This window comes from Podarcis tiliguerta, assembly GCF_965153285.1.
Source record: "Podarcis tiliguerta genome assembly, chromosome: 1".
NCBI classification, from domain to species: Eukaryota; Metazoa; Chordata; class Lepidosauria; order Squamata; family Lacertidae; genus Podarcis; species Podarcis tiliguerta.
This window is the reverse complement of record NC_139534.1, coordinates 31,987,561-32,005,464: the sequence shown is the minus strand read 5'-3', so window position 1 is coordinate 32,005,464 and position 17,904 is coordinate 31,987,561. Positions and strand designations below refer to the sequence as shown.

General features: G+C 42.1%; 1 protein-coding gene across 1 annotated transcript; it reads left to right on the top strand.

Moving 5' to 3' along the window:
* The first annotated feature begins 389 nt into the window (after nt 1–389).
* Nucleotides 390–12,493, top strand: DAPL1 (death associated protein like 1). The gene is made up of 4 exons (XM_083414418.1): nt 390–958; nt 4,776–4,863; nt 7,054–7,114; nt 11,206–12,493. Exons 1-4 carry the CDS (start codon nt 898–900, stop codon nt 11,317–11,319), a joined length of 324 nt encoding a protein of 107 aa, XP_083270544.1. The 5' UTR covers nt 390–897; the 3' UTR covers nt 11,320–12,493.
* The last annotated feature ends 5,411 nt before the right edge of the window (nt 12,494–17,904 follow it).

Genomic DNA, 17,904 nt, shown 5'->3' with positions numbered 1-17,904 from the left:
GACTCGCCGAGTGGGTGGCTCAGTTCGGAGGCAGCTCATGGGCCGGTTAAACGACCCTCGTGGGCCGCTTGTGGCCCATGGGCCATAGGTTGCCGACCCCCGGCTAGGCTCATGATCAAAATGGTAAGAGAGACTCAAACTGAAGACTTTCCTTCCCCAATGTTTATTTTTAAATTCACACAAGACTGCTGTTTTATATTTGTTTTATGGTTATCTTTTTTAGGTTATCTTGAAAATCTATATTAATAAAATTATGCTTTTTGTGGTTGTTGTTTTTTATTAAAAAAACCAACTGCTAGATGCTGGTGGCTATTCATCTGTCTACACACATACACATTTTCTGAGAAAGTGTGGGAATGAGTCATGCCAGAAGCCTGTGGCCTTGAACTGGCCCACCACCACAACTGGCATTCCAACTCTGAACAGAAATCAGGAGGGAGGGAAGGGCAACTTGGAGAGACAAACCCAAGTACAAATAATACAATTAACATCAATACTTCCATTACACTGACACCTTAAGCTGCCTTGATACGTTTGTGCTTCTCTCTTTTTCCTTTGTGAGGGGAGATGCATGACGCACACGCGCCTTTATGTCTCTCAGAGCTTGCGCGCTACCAACTGCCTGTGGACTTAGAGCCCTTCGAGGCCAAACTCAGAGCAACCCCAGCTCCTTTTTCTCTTGGTTTTTTCCTTCCAGCCGCTAGGCTAGAAGCTGGCAAAAGTTTTTCTAGCTCTCTCTCCCCTTCCCCGCCCCTTTCCACCGCTGGCAGCAACGCCCCTCCTCTTCGCACTGCCTCCTCCCCATAAAGGAGGAGCCGTGGACGGAGTGAGCAGAACGCAGTTCGTAGTCCGTAGCATCGCCCGCTTGCTTCGCAGTGCGCGTTTTGCTTAGCCATCATGACCAAGCCTGAAATGCCCGCGCCGGCCTCCCCGTTGAAAGTGGGGCGCTCCCCTGCAGGTAAGCAGGCAGGTCCTCGGAGGCAGGGCGGGAAGCGTAGCTGCGAGTTGGCGGGGACCTTTCTGCGGCTGGAGAGCCGTATAGCAACCACGCTTACTCAGGAGGGGGCTAGTGAATGCATTCGGGTTTGCAGGGCTAAGACTGGTGCGCTTCAGCACAAAATCCCGCCCTCTTTGGAGATGTTTGTTCCCTCAACAACAAAAACCGTAGTTTTCTTGAACGACTCTGCCAATAGCAGGGTATTACTGGCTCCTACTCTTTTGTGTGTCGCCTAACTGGAATTTATCCCCCCCCCCCCCCATAAATTAATGTCTGAGAAGAAAAGATGAGAGCCTCGAGGTTGTAAACAGTGGCGCAATAACGCTCCTTCTCTCCGCCCACCTTGGTGGGCGTGTGCTTCTCTCGCTGCCCTGGAAGTGTAGTTGTTATGTCAGCCTGTGGTAAAAGCTTTCTTCCCCGCCTCCCCAGATGCGTACGAGGGCCGAACTGCGCACGAGGCTAAGTGGGTCGTTGCGTCGTTAGAAACTACGGCAGGTCCCCTCCCCTCTGCGCTGAATGGGAGGCGGCGCGCAATGCGCCTAGGCGGAGGCGAGTTTCATGGAAAGCTCGGCCTCCAGAGCGCGATCTACGAAAAAAAGAGGCGGCTCTCCCATCGAGTGTGATTTAAAGAGCGCTTAAACTAGCAAGCCTTAACAGTGGAACGTGCACGCGTGGTATTCTCTCAGTACAGGCAGTTCTGCATTTCTAGAGCTGCTCCCATTTGGAAGCTCGGTTGTAACAGAGTTTGTTTCCCCTCAAAGAGTTGCTTCAAACGTCTTCTCTAACACACGTAGAAACCTTCAGGCTTCAGAGTTATTGGCCTATTGTTTGTAGTTAACAAACTTGTAGTTATTCCCAGGGCTTTTAGGGGGAACTTGCCAGAACTCGGTTCCGGCACCTCTCAAGTGGGTTCCAGAACCTCTCAAGTGAGTTCTGGCAACTCAGGTGGGTGCCATTGACATTCTAAGAGAAACATTCATGGTGAATTCTGGCACCTCTTTTTCCAGAAAAATAGCACTGGTTATTCCTGATTAGTACTGTAGTGAACACAGCAGTGACTCCTGAAATTTGTTGCTTCCCTGTAACAGTGATTAGTTAATGGTATTGCGACTTGTTGATGAGGTGTTTGAAAATCAAGGTGGTTAACAAAAACGTCCTAGATAAAAATATGAAAGCGAGGCTGCCCAGTCATCACTTTGCCCTGTGTGTAAAAACCAGTGTTTCCTCTAGCTAAGAATCAAAGCACTAAGCAGTTCAAAAGTCTTAAGTGTTTTTACTTTTCTTGGTTCCCACCAATTAGTGGTGAGCCAGGTTGCTCCCTGGAGCAAGACAGTTTGAACATATTACACCAATCTTGGTTTGACTGCACTGGCTACCAATTAGTTTCCGGGCCCAATTCAAAGTGCTGGTTTTGACCTATAAAGTGTTAAATGGCTCAGGTCTTCAATACCTGAAGGACCACCTCTTTCCATATGAATCTACCAGGACCCTGAGATCATCTTCTGAGGCCCTCCTTCGTGTGGCACCTCCTCGAGAGGTCTGGAGGGTGGCAACACAAGAACGGGCCTTCTCTGCAGCAGCTCCCCGTCTGTGGAATGCTTTCCCCAGGGAAATTCGCCTGGTGCCTTCATTATACACCTTTAGGCGCCAGGCAGAAATGTTCCTTTTTAACCAAACCTTTGGTTGATTTGATTGACATCCTATGTGCTTTTAAAATGTGGGGGCTTGGGGGGGGGGTTATTGGGTTGTTTTTATTTTGATTATGTGGTTTGTGGTTTTATATTTTGATTTTATTCTGTGAACCACCCTGAGACCTCGGGGTATAGGGCAGTATATCAGTTCAATAAATAATAAATTAATAATAATAGGGCTGTTATTGAAAACAAGAGTGTGAGATTGTGGTGGTGAAGAAGACTGGATTAGGAGCAAGGCAATCTCAAAAAGAGACAATTACACATACAGTACTTTTGTAACCGAAGAAAATCTTTAATATAAAATATTTTAATAAAATAAAACCCTTCTCAAGGAATGAAGACTGAGCCAGTAGATAAATTTCAGCCTGACCTATCTTGCAGGATTGTTATGACGGTGAAAATAAGCATTAGTTTCCTAGCTGCACCAGGAATCGATAAAAGCTTGTAAAAATTGCAGCGTTTTTTCTAATAGGAACTAAATCAATCAATCCAAGTCTTCCATATCTGAATGTCTAATAAAAACTGCATTTCACCTCTTTTAACCACTCTTGTGCCTGAAGCTCATATCCAGGACTATTTTGTTTCTTTGTTTATTGTTAATTCAGTTTATTTCCCACTCTTTCTTCTGAAGCAGCCCAGGTACTGTTTACTTAATAAATTTATACCCTGCCTCTCCACAGAAATGTTTGAGGTGACTCACACAAATAAAATATGTAATGAAATAGGTTCCATTTAAAATTAAAACTGAAAAGTGCAGATAAGACACCTTAAAAAAAAAAGGCAAATGAAAAGGACTTTATTTGGTTCCCAAAAAACACAAGTCTAGGCAGCAGAGCTACAAGGTTACAAATATGCCTTCATGTGAGGGCATTTAACCAAAGTTAAATTTAAGTCTCTGTTTAATCTGGCAGTTTTTAGATGAAATGCCTTGTATGACATGGGAAAACAGTAATTTATTTCTACAATTATATCTGAAATATCTTTAAGTTCTTTTAAAGATGAGTTTGTTTGACGTTGCTCAACATTGAAATTATTGTTGCCAGGTCATCTTCAGCTTTAATTACTGCTAATTGGTTTTATAATTGACAGGCACGTTAACAGAGCATAATTATTACTTGGGAGAATGCAGACAGTCAAATGCATCATACCAGCACAAGAAGTACCTCTTTATTCTGAACTATTGGTGATAGATAAATGCAAACATTATTTGTCGTGGGGTATGCTCAGATCATGGCTACTTGGAGGCCAAATCTAGACTACAAAAGGTTTTGTTAGAACCCCAAAGACTCCAGGTTACTACTACTTTTTATATGATTTATCTAACCTATGGTTGCAAAGAAACTTTGAGACTGAAGGCAAAAACACTAAAAGATAAATCTTCTCTCTCCATATTTTGCAATGTTAGCCAAACCCTTTCAAGGATAGATTTAACTTTTCCATGCTTGATGGCAAGGACTGTTAAGTTTTCTAAATAAGTGCAACATGCCCATTCTTAAGATGTTTGGGAGCCGCAATACAAATGTGTGGGACAGCAGTGACTATGGCATTGACCCATACTGCAGCTGTGTGGGATACAAACAAAAAGAAACTCCTTTCTGTTTGCGCATGGGTGTAAAAGTGGCTTAATATCATAGCTGTGAGTGGCATGTAAATATCTCAGCTTGCACCAACAAATTCATGAATGTTCTGTTCATAGAATCAAAGTGATCATGTTAACAGTGTAGCTTAAGACCCACTGTACACCTGGGCAATAGTTCAATGATAAGAAGAGTGCATGGTTTGTACATGTAGGTTAGATGGTTCACTCCGTAACACAGGCAGATTGGGCTGGGAAAGATCTTGGACAGTCAGTGATGGACTATACCAAGCTAGGTGGACCAGTGGTCTAACCTGGTACAAGGCTACTTCCTGCGTCCCTGAGGAATGCAAGTGCTCTGGAGTAAGTGCTTTGTGAATTAAAATCTGTATCTTGTCCGCCATTCTAAATATGTATTTGGCAACGTATGTCTTGCGTAATGTGAAACAGACCAATTGCTTGGGGGTTATCTGCCAGTCACACATGTTATCACTGCTTTCCTCTACAGTCAAAGCTGGAGGTATGAGAGTTGCCAAGAAGCTGGAGAATGCACCTGTTGAAAAAAGTACCAAAATCCCAGCGAGAGACAAGACTAGGTAAATCATGTTCAACTTTTATTCTTGGGAGGCCTTTGTGGCTCCCCAGCCATTAGAGGCTTACATCTGAGTAGGGCAATCCTAACCTGGCCAGGCAGCAGTGAAGCATGGCAGAATTGTGTATCTGTATCTGAAGTCCTGCTCTTCATGGTGACTGGGGCAGAAGGGGATAGCAAGAACCCTGCTCTGTGTTGCAATAGTTTGGAGCTGCAATGGCAATGAGGTCTGATACTATTAAGTGATGAAAGAGGGAGCAGCTTAGAATCTAATGGATCTCAGGCCAGATCAGACTCTCCATGCTCCCCAAACATCCCGTTTGGGGGCGTGTTCTAGGCTCATACCAGTGGGAATCCAACTGGTAAACTTGTGCACACATGCCATTTTGACGGACAGGAAGTTCTGTGCCAGAGGAGTGACACTGGCATTCCACAGACAGAGGTTGTCGGAGCTTGGCCACATCCAATCTCCTCTTCCTTCTGCACAGTAAATAAGGAGTTTGGATTACAGCCTTAGCATCAGGATGAAGCCTGTTGCCTAAAATTCCAGAACCAATACAAAATAGTCTCTTGGTTTGTTCTGCATTTTCCTCTTTCAGATAATAGCACAATAAATAACTAGCCCTGCAGACTTTTGTGACAAAGGTGGGATGGCTTAGTGAAGGCTTATATGATACATGAGGCAAAATTCATACAGTTTTGTTTTCATCTAAAATGAGGTGCATAGAAAGTTGGAAGTAGGTGCTTGTAAAATTCTTTGGCAGCCTTGAGAAGTTGCCAGTAGTGCAATTGTGTGGAAAATCGTCTTTTTACTTTCGTCTGGGGCAAAAGTTTATTATTTATAGTAAAACCACACATGCACAAAAAAGCCCCATTGTGGTCTTTCTTTCACCTTGCAAACACTATTCCTGGAACTGAGCTGATAACGTTTACTTCCTCTGCACATAAAGCCTATAAAACAACCTGCTGCCATTAGGAAGTGGCTATTAAATGCGGGGGGGGGGGACTATTTTAAGATGTGCTTGCTGAAATCTGTCAGGGGCTCAATTGTAGCTTAATCTTCTGGCTTCACAACACAAAAGGAGCCTGTTTACACCATTTGTTATCCTGGGGCAACAACCGCAGCCATTCCACTGGACTGTTGGAAAGAGAGAGAGAGAGAGAGATGGTTCTGCAGAGCCTCTCCCATTAACTTTGCAGAAAGACCAGCAACTTCAGGCTTCTTCCTCCTCTTGCAACCTTTGATTTCCAGCTTGTCCGTAGAATAATTCCCTAACTATGAGACAGTGCCTGTGTTTTCTTTTTTCCCTTCCTCACTCTCGGTTACTTTTCCTTTTGTGTCATGTCTTTTAAATTGAAGGCCTAAGGGCAGAACTGTCTCATCACTGGCATTTGTATCTTGCTGTGGGGTGAAAAGCAGGATAAAAATGCTTTAAATAAATAGCATCCCAGAAATCATTCAGCCCTAATACAATCACATGTATGAGAGATCAGCTGCACCTTGTACTTGTCTGTTCCATCTTTACATAAGTAAGAACCGGTTAATATTACATATAAATCATGTAGAATACTTGGAAGTAAGAACAATGCACGTGTGATTTTTGGTTCTTACACACTTGCAGTAGAAGTATAGATTTGGTTGCGTCCTGCCTGTGGTGAAAAACTGTATTTGTATCTTGACTTACTCATCTCAGAGCTTGATCAGTCCTCTGATTTAGACCTTGATTGTATCCAAAGGAGTGCTGAATATGTTACCTATCTCTTCCCCATGCCCTTCTGGCACTATTTGATCCAAAGTCAATACACTGTGATCTATGCAAGATTAGCAATGACTTGATTGAGGGTCAAATTTAGCAACAGGTTAGCTCTTGTGTGCTTGGCTTTTGTTTAGTATGTAGTAGCTGTTGTGGGGTGGGGGTCTGGATTGAGACCAGGAAGAAGGGATTTAAATTATTTCCCTTACCATCAGTCTCATTCTGAATTGTGGACACTGCAGCTGCTATTTAGTAAACAGGATACAAGCCCATAAGGACCAGACACGTGCCTAATGCAACATCTAAGTTGTCGCTAAATTAATATAAGCAGAGCAAAGTGCTCTGTGGGTTAGGAATGGATGGGGGAGAATTTAACAAACAGCATGAAGGGTTCTGGGAAGATTAAAGCCCTGGTTAACTTTCTTTTCCTTACTCCACAGCTCTCTCAATGTCATAAAAATGCAAAGCATGAGTATTCTGCTTTCAGATGCACTGGATAAAGTAAGTACACGCAAAGTTGCCTTCAAGATTTCTCATTATTAATTATACCTCAATGATTATTTTTAAAAAAGAAACCTTCAAAAAAAGGTAGCAGTCTTCATCTGTTGTGGCAAAATCAACCATGAGCCTTGAGACCCTTTAAAGCATGACAGATTTTTTGTGGACTTTAGCCCACTTCACCAGATGCATGAAGTGTTGTCCTTAATTGGCAGATATATAAAATACATGGGTATAGAGGAAGCAGTGGGACCAAATGGCCATGAAAGGGAAGGTATACTCTCTTACAATTCTTTGTAAAGCTTAAACATATACATGGTAGGTACAGTGATTATTTGCAAATACGCACTAGCCAGGAATTTGTACTCGTGAATTACTGCTACTGTGAATGGACACTGTACTTGTGCGCTTGTAACCAAACCATGGTATTGCTAAGCCAAACCATGGGTGAATGTGAACAGGCAAGTATGTGGCAAAAATTTCAGCAACGTTTTTCTTTCCTCAGTCTTGCTGCTGAACTTCCCAGAGCTAAGCCATGGTTTGACTTAGCATTGTATCCAGCCTTGGGTTCAGGGTTTGTCCAGGGAAGACAAACTAAGAGTCTGGGTTTGAACACAGCACTATTCCAGGCTATGGATAGGCTTTGGGGAGTGTGTTAGCAGCAGGGCTAAAGGAGGAGCAGAGTGGCCATGACTATTTTTGTGAGTACCTGTATGCTTCTTCACACTTAGATATGGTTTGATGTATCATCATGTGCAAACTGGGCCAATTGTATTTCGGGCCTAATTGTTCACCATTTCTTTGAGTTTATGCACTTGCACACACACTTCCAGCTGAGGATAACTCTTCATGTATCTGATGAAGTCTACTCTAGCCCCATTAAAGCTTATGCCACAGTAAATACGTTGGGTTTTAAAACATCACAAAGCTGCTTTTTAGATCTGAATGGGTGCTAAGTGGGGGGAGGGAGAGAATCAAGGATTGCCCCTTCTACCCATGGCTTCCTTTGTCTGAAACACAGCAAAATGTGGTCTCGTCAGATGGAAAGAACTTGCTGAGAAGACAGGACTGGTAATAATTATGGCACCACTCAAACTGCGCTCTGCACTTGGACCCACTGCATGATGTTTGCTTGCTAAATATGAACAAACTGAACTAATCTTTTTCGTGTGTGTGGCCGTTTGAAGCCTTAGTACATTGCGTTTCTGTGTGCTGCTGTGGTTCGCCAGAAGCAGCTTAGTCATGCTGGCCACATGACCTGGAAGCTGTACGCTGGCTCCCTCGGCCAATAAAGCGAGATGAGCGCCACAACCCCAGAGTCGGTCACGACTGGACCTAATGGTCAGACGTCCCTTTAAATATTTTAGATATCAGTGACTTCCCTCCTCTTTCCGTGGTTCATTTTACATATTATAAATCCCTGTATATTTTACAAAAACTATACAATTCAGTATTCCATTATTGCATCCATCAAAACTTGTTTACACTGTTGAATTTATCTTTATGCTGCCAGCGTTTTCAGCTGCACACAATTATCTCCCATATATCTTCAATAAACATTTTCCAATCTTCTTTAAATATATGTTCTTTTTCTCTTATTCTATATGTTAAGTCTGCAACTTAAGTTGTCATTCTTCTTCAGTTGGGACCTCGCTCGTTTTCCATTTTGAGGCTAACAAAACATGGGCTGCAGTAGTAGCATACATAAATAGAATGGTTAATTTGGGTTTGGGGTTTTGTTTTGTTTGTTTTGCTTCAAACAGCAAATACTTTTTTTCATCAAGCTAAGTTCCTTGTGTCTTTTTGACAATTTCTTTCTGACATCTTTTTACAAATGAGAAAGTTCAGAACAGCTTGAAGGCTGGTATTTTGGCAGTAAGTCTTTTTGCTATGGGGTTGGTCAATGGCACACGCTCTAGTGATCAGTGTACCACATAAATCTATCATTTGCATATGTTTCAGGAAGGGTGTGCTGGTTTTAAAGCATCCTTTCAGAAGAAGGAAGAGAGTTTGTAGTGCATCTCTCTGTCTGCTGTGTAGTCTTTTCTTTCTTTCTTTCTTTCTTTCTTTCTTTCTTTCTTTCTTTCTTTCTTTCCTTGTAGGTGACTTTTAAAATCGTTGTTTTCCCACCTGCAGTTTGAAGTGGCACAGCTTGCTCGACTGCCTTACTCCGCTCACCAGACTTGAAATGACTAGAACATTTCTAGACAACAGTCTTGCAGTTCAACAAATGCTGCACAGTTGCTACATATTATTTGCACAGGATCTAGTCACCTTCACTTAGAAATCACTTCTGGTCATATCACACTTTTCTAAGTGCTCAGAGAGCAATAGCTTTGCTCAGGGCTTTTGTATTTTCAGCCGGAACTTGCTGGACCTCAGTTCCGGCACCTCGCAAGTAGGCACCATTGCCATTATAAGAGAACAAGGGAGGCATACATGGTAAATTCCGGCACCTTTTTCTAGAAAAATAGCACTGACTTTCCTAGGGAAATGTGATTATTTCCCATAAAAAGTTGAATCATTTGATCTTGGAGGACTCTCTGAAATGAGTTGTCGGGTATCTTCTTCCTTGCTATTATTATTATTTGTTTGTTTGTTTACCCTAACACTTGTGCTTAGCCAGAAAATAAAAGGCTTTTAAGGAAGCTGAACCTTGACTGGTCACAAGTCAAAAGCAAGGTGGGGGGAACCTTTGCCAGTGTTATTATGCTGGGCTTTGCTAGGCACACACAACAAACAAGTGTCTCTCCTTAGGAGTGTGATAGTAGGAGCTAATGCCACTTGTTTTTGGTTTCAGAGTTGGATGCCACTTAGCTGACAGTGTAGCCAGAGCATAGTAAAAGAATTAGAAAACATTAAGGGTGCTTTTAGATGTGGTGAACATTGTGTTAGTTTTCCTGATTATAATGCTAGTGGCTCTGTCCCAATTTCTAATGTTCCTTTCACACTGCAGTACTTATTGCAGGGGCACCATCTCATGGGGGCCAAGCTATTTTTGCCCCCCCCCAATAATTGGGGGGGGCAGGTCCCTCCAATGTTCCAAGAGATCAGGGAGTGCAGGAGGCTGAGTGCAGAGCCAAGCATAGTACAGCTTCTGTGGCTGGCTCCTCCTGCCATGGAAAGAGGCCCCAGCTCCATCGCATTGTCGTGCATGTGATGTCATACACGAGTGTCGTGATGCTGCAGGCCCCCCCCCCCAATCTGTAGCACAATTTGGCGCCTCTGGCTTATTGCCTTATAGAAATGCGGCCTTTTGACTGATATAATGGTGCATCACACTGAATTTCATTCACAGCAGAGGGCATGGTGTGACCCAACAATGAATGTCATTGGACATCATGATACTCCCCCACACTTTCTGCACATGCGTGCTTCTGTTCCCCCATGAAAATGGCAGGGAATAACTGCATACTGGTATACCGCCCCAAATTTTGTCACTTCAAACAGATTTTTTTCTGGAATCAGATTAATGGATTATATAGTTTTCAGGAAGTCAGGTGGGGAAACAGAATAAACTGCCGTGTGAATGCATCCTTGGGCTAGCAGCCATCTCCCAGGCTTCCTTTCCTATTGTTGACCTTGGCTAGGATGGGAGGTAGTGTTTATGTGCCTTTGTATCAAGCACTGAAGGGGGGAAACCAGGAGAGAGGGGGGAGGGTAGGCAAAGACCATCACATGTCTGTTCCCCTCATCATCTGCTGCTTCCATACCATATGTTATTTAAAGGAACTAAATGTTCTTCATGTGTGGGAAGTTTCTTTGTTTGTTTAGTGTGTGTTTTTTGTTCGGTATCAAAATTCTGTTTTTCAATCTGTTAGCTTCATAATTCTTCCCACCATCACCACCCGTGTTTTCTTTTAATGGGTCTTTATTTCTTTTATCATTTTGATGTTTAAATTGCAAGGTTTCTGCTGAAATGGTTGTGTTTTATTAATGTTGTAAGACGTAAAAAAAAAAAAAGCAAAAAAGCGGGGGTGTTTGTGCAGAACTAATAAGCCATTTCTGCCCGGTTGAATTTTAATGCTGATGGTTTGTAGTCAGGTATTCTTTCGTTCATATTCTTAACTTTTCCCTTTTCTTCAATCTTACAGCTCAGGCATAAATTTCCAGCAAGAGCCTCACAACATCAAAAGCCGCGGCCCACTCTGGAGAAGATTATACTGCCCAAAAGACTGTGCATTATTCAACAGCCTCGGAAATGTTAAAGATGTAGAGTAAAATATTCATATATTTGACAGACTTGCTCTTAACATAACAGCACTTAGCTAAGGAAGCAGTAAATGGACCAAATGGCTCCAGCAATATCTACTTTGTATTTCTCTTGCAATAAAAACTGTGTATGTTCAGTTTTTCATCCCACCCATGTCTTGAAATTTTGTTTGACTTTTCTCTGTTTTTTTGCATATCTTCTGATTGGCCACAATACCCTTGTTTTAACATTCCCAAACCATCTTCTCACAGCAGTTACTGCTTTGAACAGACAAGCAGTATTTCTCTAGCCATAACATTGACAAGGTAGTCATGTTATTGCCTCTTTATCCTTTCACTCCTGGGAATGTGGACACATTGGGGAAAAAGTAGGATTGCTAAGTCTTCCTAACTTCTGTAGGTCAATTGACTAGAATTTCTGATGAAGCAGATCTTTGCTGGTACAATACATTCATGAGCACCCAGATAAAGTGGGTCATTCTTACCCATAAAAAATGATGCTAGGGTTCAGTCCTGTTTTGGAAAACCACCCTACCTGCCTTTGAAAGCACATCTTAATACCAGATTTGTGAGGACAACCTGTGGTTGGATAGCAGTGAAGAAGCACTGGCTCATTAATATAGGGTTAAGTCAATTTTGTATTTCTTTTTTCTTCTGGTGTGTGTTTAAACTTTTCTTGAGTTGAAGATGTAATGCTACATTTTTATTTGGGGGGGGGGTTGCTATTGCATTAGCCAACTAGAATGCAGTTTGCTGTCAGTGATGGATAAATACTTATCCATCTGGGATGACGCTATGTTTTTTGTTTTCTAGTATTTCAGCAGTGTTAGAAAATAGAAGAGAGACCATTAAGAATTCTGTTCTGTTCAACGTTAAGTGCTTGCAAGGTAACTCTTGTTTCCTATACCGTTAAAGCCAATGACTTGTTTTTTACAGACTTTAGGAGCTGAATTTATTCCCAGTAACAGCTACATAGTGCCTTGTATGGGAGCTGTCTTGTGAGGAACAATTAATTGACATAACCATTGCCGAACCTCCAAGCTATAGAAACATTTACAGCATGAAGAGTTTGGTGTGAATCTTGGGGTTCTATGTGACACATCCATCACTGTCGCTTGTCTGTAAATTTAATACTCACATGCAATAAAGAACATTTACTTATCTACTTAACTCCTTAGTTTCTAGACTTGGTTTGTTGTGCTGCTTTCAGTGCTACATGCTACTTAATTTACTAGCAGCCTGCAGCCGACCTGATCTGTGCAAGTTGATAAAAGCGCTCTTCTGTCTTCAACAAACCTGAAACAGAGGTGACAAAACAAATAGATACATTTAGGCTTAAGAAAAAGCTGGTTTTTCCTTTTTCCTTTATTGGTGTTTAAACTGTTGCATAAGCATGTCTGGACCATTATATTTTCCTGATCCTGACACAACTGGTGATTCTTAAACAAGGGAAGTATATTATAGGAAAAGCAGGAGCCCTATACAACTTACTACAAGGGGCCTGGTTTGTCATGTATTGTGTCCTACCATGTACATGACAATGGTAAATTTGGTTTAAAACTTAAATTACCAAAGCTGAATGGCATCCTTCAAGAGTTACTCATAAAATTACTGATCTTCAAACAACTAAGTGTGACTTGCCCCTAAAATTAGCCTGCAGCCTGCATACCATAGGCTTGGAAAGTGCCAACATAATGGTATTTTTTAAAAAGGGGGAATAAAGTATCCTGAAATTTACAGTCCAGTTAGCTTAAAATGCTATTTTTAAATACAGAATTTGCAACCATATGAAATAACAGGCCTTGGTGGGGATATAGTGATTTCTACAAGGAAAGGTCTTGTCTCCCCAGTCTTCTGGAGTTCTAGGGGAACGTCAACAGGTGTGACTTTAAATACTTAGGCTTCTGAAAAGCTTTCAACAAAAGTCCCTCACGAAAGAATTAAACTTAACAGTTGCTGGATAAGAAGACGGATCCTGGTTCGGATTGCTGTCTGGTGAAATAAGAAGCAGAAAACGAGCAGTTACAGTAGAAGTAAGTGAGAAGTCTGTTCCTCCAAGCAGATTGCAAAGAATTCTAGAAGGTTCTCTCCAAACTGGATGACTGGGCAACAAAATGACGTTTGCTGTAATGAGTCAGTGGGAAGAACTGGGGTGGGGAATCTAACTTCATAAATATGCCAATGGTGTCTGAACTGACAGTTACTAACAGAGATATATTGGTGTTGTTGGGGATGGGTAGTATAAGGAAGACGGAAGCATAAATTAGCTGTGAAAACTCCAGACTGAGGGTGTTTACTTGCTGATTATCAGGGCCAATAGAGACAAGGCCAGTAGTCTCATAGGCACCTTCCCTTGTCTCAAAAGAATCCGGCAGGAGGCCAGGGAGCTCAGAACATGCCCATTGGCTGGCCAGGGAATTGACCATTTTAAGAATTGTGCAAGTCAAAAAGGGGATTGAACATAGGAGCGTTGGACTGGAGACAGATGCTGACAAAACCTCAGTCCATCTCTAGCTTCTGTAGAAGCGAGTTGCTTAACTGCTTTGTCCCATGGGCTTCTCTGCGAGAGCATAGTAGGACACAGGAATATATTGGAAACTGGGCTGTAAGTGGTGTTACATGATAGTTATCGCTCCAGCTGCAGAATTCTCCCAGCAACTGCAGTTTTCAAAGTGTTCAAAGGCAGCCCCATGCATTGCAGTAATCTTAAAGGTAAAGGTAAAGGTACCCCTGCCCATACGGGCCAGTCTTGACAGACTCTAGGGTTGTGCGCTCATCTCACTCTAGAGGCCGGGAGCCAGCGCTGTCCGCAGACACTTCCGGGTCATGTGGCCAGCGTGACAAGCTGCATCTGGCGAGCCAGCGCAGCACACGGAACGCCGTTTACCTTCCCGCTGGTAAGCGGTCCCTATTTATCTACTTGCACTTAGGGGTGCTTTCGAACTGCTAGGTTGGCAGGCGCTGGGACCGAACGACGGAAGCGCACCCCGCCACGGGGATTTGAACCGCCGACCATGCGATTGGCAAGTCCTAGGCGCTGAGGTTTTACCCACAGCGCCACCCATGTCCCATCCAGATTAATCAGACTATTGAAGCCAAGTTAGAGGTAGTACAATGTAAAGTTAGTAAAATGTAAAGTGTAGTTGAAGCCACTTGCTCCTCCAGAGCTCCTTCAGGTTTGTAGGAACCCCATCCAAAAGATGAGATGCCCTGTGCAGAACTGGTTGAACATTTAATACTAAACATGCTATACAATGTTATGTTGTTATTTTCAATTATTACTTGCCCTTCACCCTAAGGGTCCAGTGTGGGTTACAGCAATGGCAATGTTTGGACTAACCACATTTATAGCCCTAACTGTCTTACTTGGTAATTAGTCAATCAGTAAAATATTACCCATCTTTAAAGTTTAAGAAAAGCCCTTATACGCTTCTGAAATAGATCATATTTCACATTCTGAAATGTGGCTTCTCTATGGCTTGTTGCCAGTTTAATTAAAAACCGTCTAATTAATAAGTACTGAAGGAAGAGAGGCTGCACTCCACTGAATAACTGAACAGTATCTGCATATGAAAGGACAGTGGTATTTACTCACCATATCTAAATATCTAGCCAAACGCTTTTCCCACAGCACTTCATAATTGCCACATAGATGTCATACGTTCAGCATGTAAATATGTGATGATAACGAGTGACATCTGGACTCAAGATCTTTTGGAATGCATCCCAAGTCTTTGAAAGCGAATATATCAAAACATACTTCAGTTTAGTTTATCTTTTCTTTTTTCTTCTTTTTTAGCATGGCACCATTAAATTCAAGGGTGTCCCAGTTCATTCATTTAAAGCTCTTTTCAGTTTTAAAACATCTGACCTTTACCAATCCTTTCTTTCTAACCAGTCAATAAACAAAGCACCATTATTTGAGGGACAGACTGATCAGATTAGTTATCTTTGCAGTGGTGGGTTTTTTGGTTCTTCAGAATTATTAAGTACAGTATAGGCTATTGTGGTGGCTATTTTCTTTTATTGCCACCAGAGGGTAGTATATATCTACAATACATACGCAGTCTCAGACAGCTAAAATTGCCTGCTGGAGATGCTCCCTCCTTTACGCATTCTTTATAATTTGTTGTCAACCCACAAATGAAACTGCTGTTGCTGCACTCCCAGGTTAGTGTTATAGCAGCAAATAGGAATTGGCAGTGTGTAGGGCAGGCCCTTCCCCACCCCCACCACTTCCCTGCCCTTGCTGAACTACATCAGCTTAAATGCAAGCACCCTAATTTAACTTACTTGACTTCACAGTTTGTACAGGTACAGTGAAATACACAGAATAATTCCTACAATGTCTGCAATAGTTTAAAATGTGATGCTTATCTTAATTAGGCTGCATACTGAAATAAAAAAAGGGTTAAGTATAGCCATTAATTATCAAAGCTTAATTAAATATGATCAGCCGTCATTGTGATCTGATATATTATTTGTTTGCTTGTTTTGTTTTGTTTTTAAATCTATACCACCCTTCTAACACCTATGCACCACTCAGGACATTAAAAATATAGGGAGGAACAAATAATAGAACAATAAAAGCAGTGCTTTTTCTTCTAGGGGGACGCAGGGGGACACATACCCCTAAACATTTTGTGACGCTTTGTACTTTTGTCCATTTACTGGATTTATTTTTCCCAATTTGAACTATAAAATGTTGATTTTATTGAGTCAAAATGAAAGTACGGTACCCCTAAACATTTTTTTAGGAAAAAGGCACTGAATAAATGTATGTAAAATATACAACACTAAAAACCCATTTAAAAACGATGGCAGCAATTACAGGTAAAAATGCCCTTTAAAAGGGGGCACCTGTTATTGACAAGGTATGGCGTTTCCCGGTCACTCAGGATACACAGCTTTGGAATCTCTCGCTATACCGGAATATTCAGGTTGTAATTCTGATGAGTGGGAATGCTTCAGCACAAAACAAAAGTTGCATTTGAAAATGTGTGCACCCTTCATAAAGGATGCAGCATGTGCATGTTATATGAAGTATATGTGCCCAAACACAATATGCACAGCCCAGAACAAGATATGTTCTGAAAAGTGATTTCATCCAGGTCCGAGCTGGGTTTGTTCCTATTGATCCAGCAGGGTTCAAATCTGGGGGAGCTGCCAGGGTGGATGGAAGTGCTAATAAGTGAAAGAAGCAAAATGCAGACGTATGAAATGAGGATTGGGCCGAGGGATCAGAAGCCAGGGATAGGAGAGCAAGAAAAGGTAATGTTATTTCATTTATGAATTGGTTCCTATGATCTTGTTGGCATCAATACAAACAATTTCATCTCTTAATATAGATTCTGACATGGATAAAAAATACCCATTTAGAAGACTTGTTCACTAAAGGCTCATTTCTGACATTATGCTGAAGGGACCTCCTGATAAAGATAAGGCCTTCTCTTGCAGACCACAGTGATGTAAAGGATGAAGTGATCCTGAGAATGTGAGAACATAATTGACCTTAATGCATAATTGACTTCTGTTGCTCTGGGAATATTGGTAGCTGATTACAACCAGGACCAGTCGCTTCATAAAGAAGTTGGTTTAAGCCCTTTTGCACTGGTGTCCGAAGGGAGATATTAGGTGGACCTCTCCCTGTGATGGACTAACCAGATACATGGTAAGCAGAGCTCAACTTTACTACTTGGGAAGGAAAACTCATCCTAAGGAGGTAGGAAGGATCTGAGAAGGCCGTGTACTGGCCAGTCCTCTGTCTCCACTGTGGTGATAGTAGAGAAATAATATAAGATCCCGGAGATTGTGTGAGCTCCAGTAAGTGTTTGATTTTGGTAGCAGAAGCTCTGACTCATCCCCTGATAGCAGGGGTGAAACTAGGTTTTATTTCACCCAGGGTTAAAGACCCAGTTTAGCACACACACCCCATACATATTTGCATACAGACACATACAGGCTGGCAGCCTCAATGGCGCCTCTCTGAAGGCTTCACTGGGGGGGGGGGAGGCAGTTAGGGACCCCCCTCCATAGCTATGGCTCTTTCTGATAGTACTGGCACATGTTAAATTTGCACACAAGTTGCATTGCTGGTATTTTTAAACAAATGTTCGTTGCCCTGGGCCTAATGGTCAAAGCAGATAAGGAACTGAATAAGTAATAAATACAGATACATTGGCTTTATGGGGCAGGTGCCTGTAAAACAAGCACCTTAACTTCTTGATTGCATGTGCAGAGCTGCTTAAATGCATGCAAAAGAGATTATTTACATAGTCAGTGCCTAGGTCAGGACAGCTGTTTCCTCTGTTTTGCAAAGTGGTGGTGAAATTCTCAGGGTTTTATATGCTCTGCAGGATTAATAATTCCAGTTCAGTGGTTTTAAAGGCTTCACGGGTGAATTGGGGAGAATACTGTATTGATCTCAGTGCAATATGCATACAGTAACACACATGATCACTTTAGAAGGCCAGTGTCAGCAACTCAGAGGGTCACCCTTTCCTTAATTAATAAACCCACCCCTAGCTTTGGCTCAATAGAACAATAAACAGCAGCTAGAGATAACCAAGCCTTTTCTAGAG

Coding starts and splice junctions, on each gene's coding strand:
- DAPL1 (XM_083414418.1), top strand. CDS start 898: ATGACCAAGCCTGAAATGCCCGCGCCGGCCTCCCCGTTGAAAGTGGGG. Junction 959..4,775: donor AGTGGGGCGCTCCCCTGCAG/GTAAGCAGGCAG, acceptor TTTCCTCTACAG/TCAAAGCTGGAGGTATGAGA. Junction 4,864..7,053: donor CCAGCGAGAGACAAGACTAG/GTAAATCATGTT, acceptor CTTACTCCACAG/CTCTCTCAATGTCATAAAAA.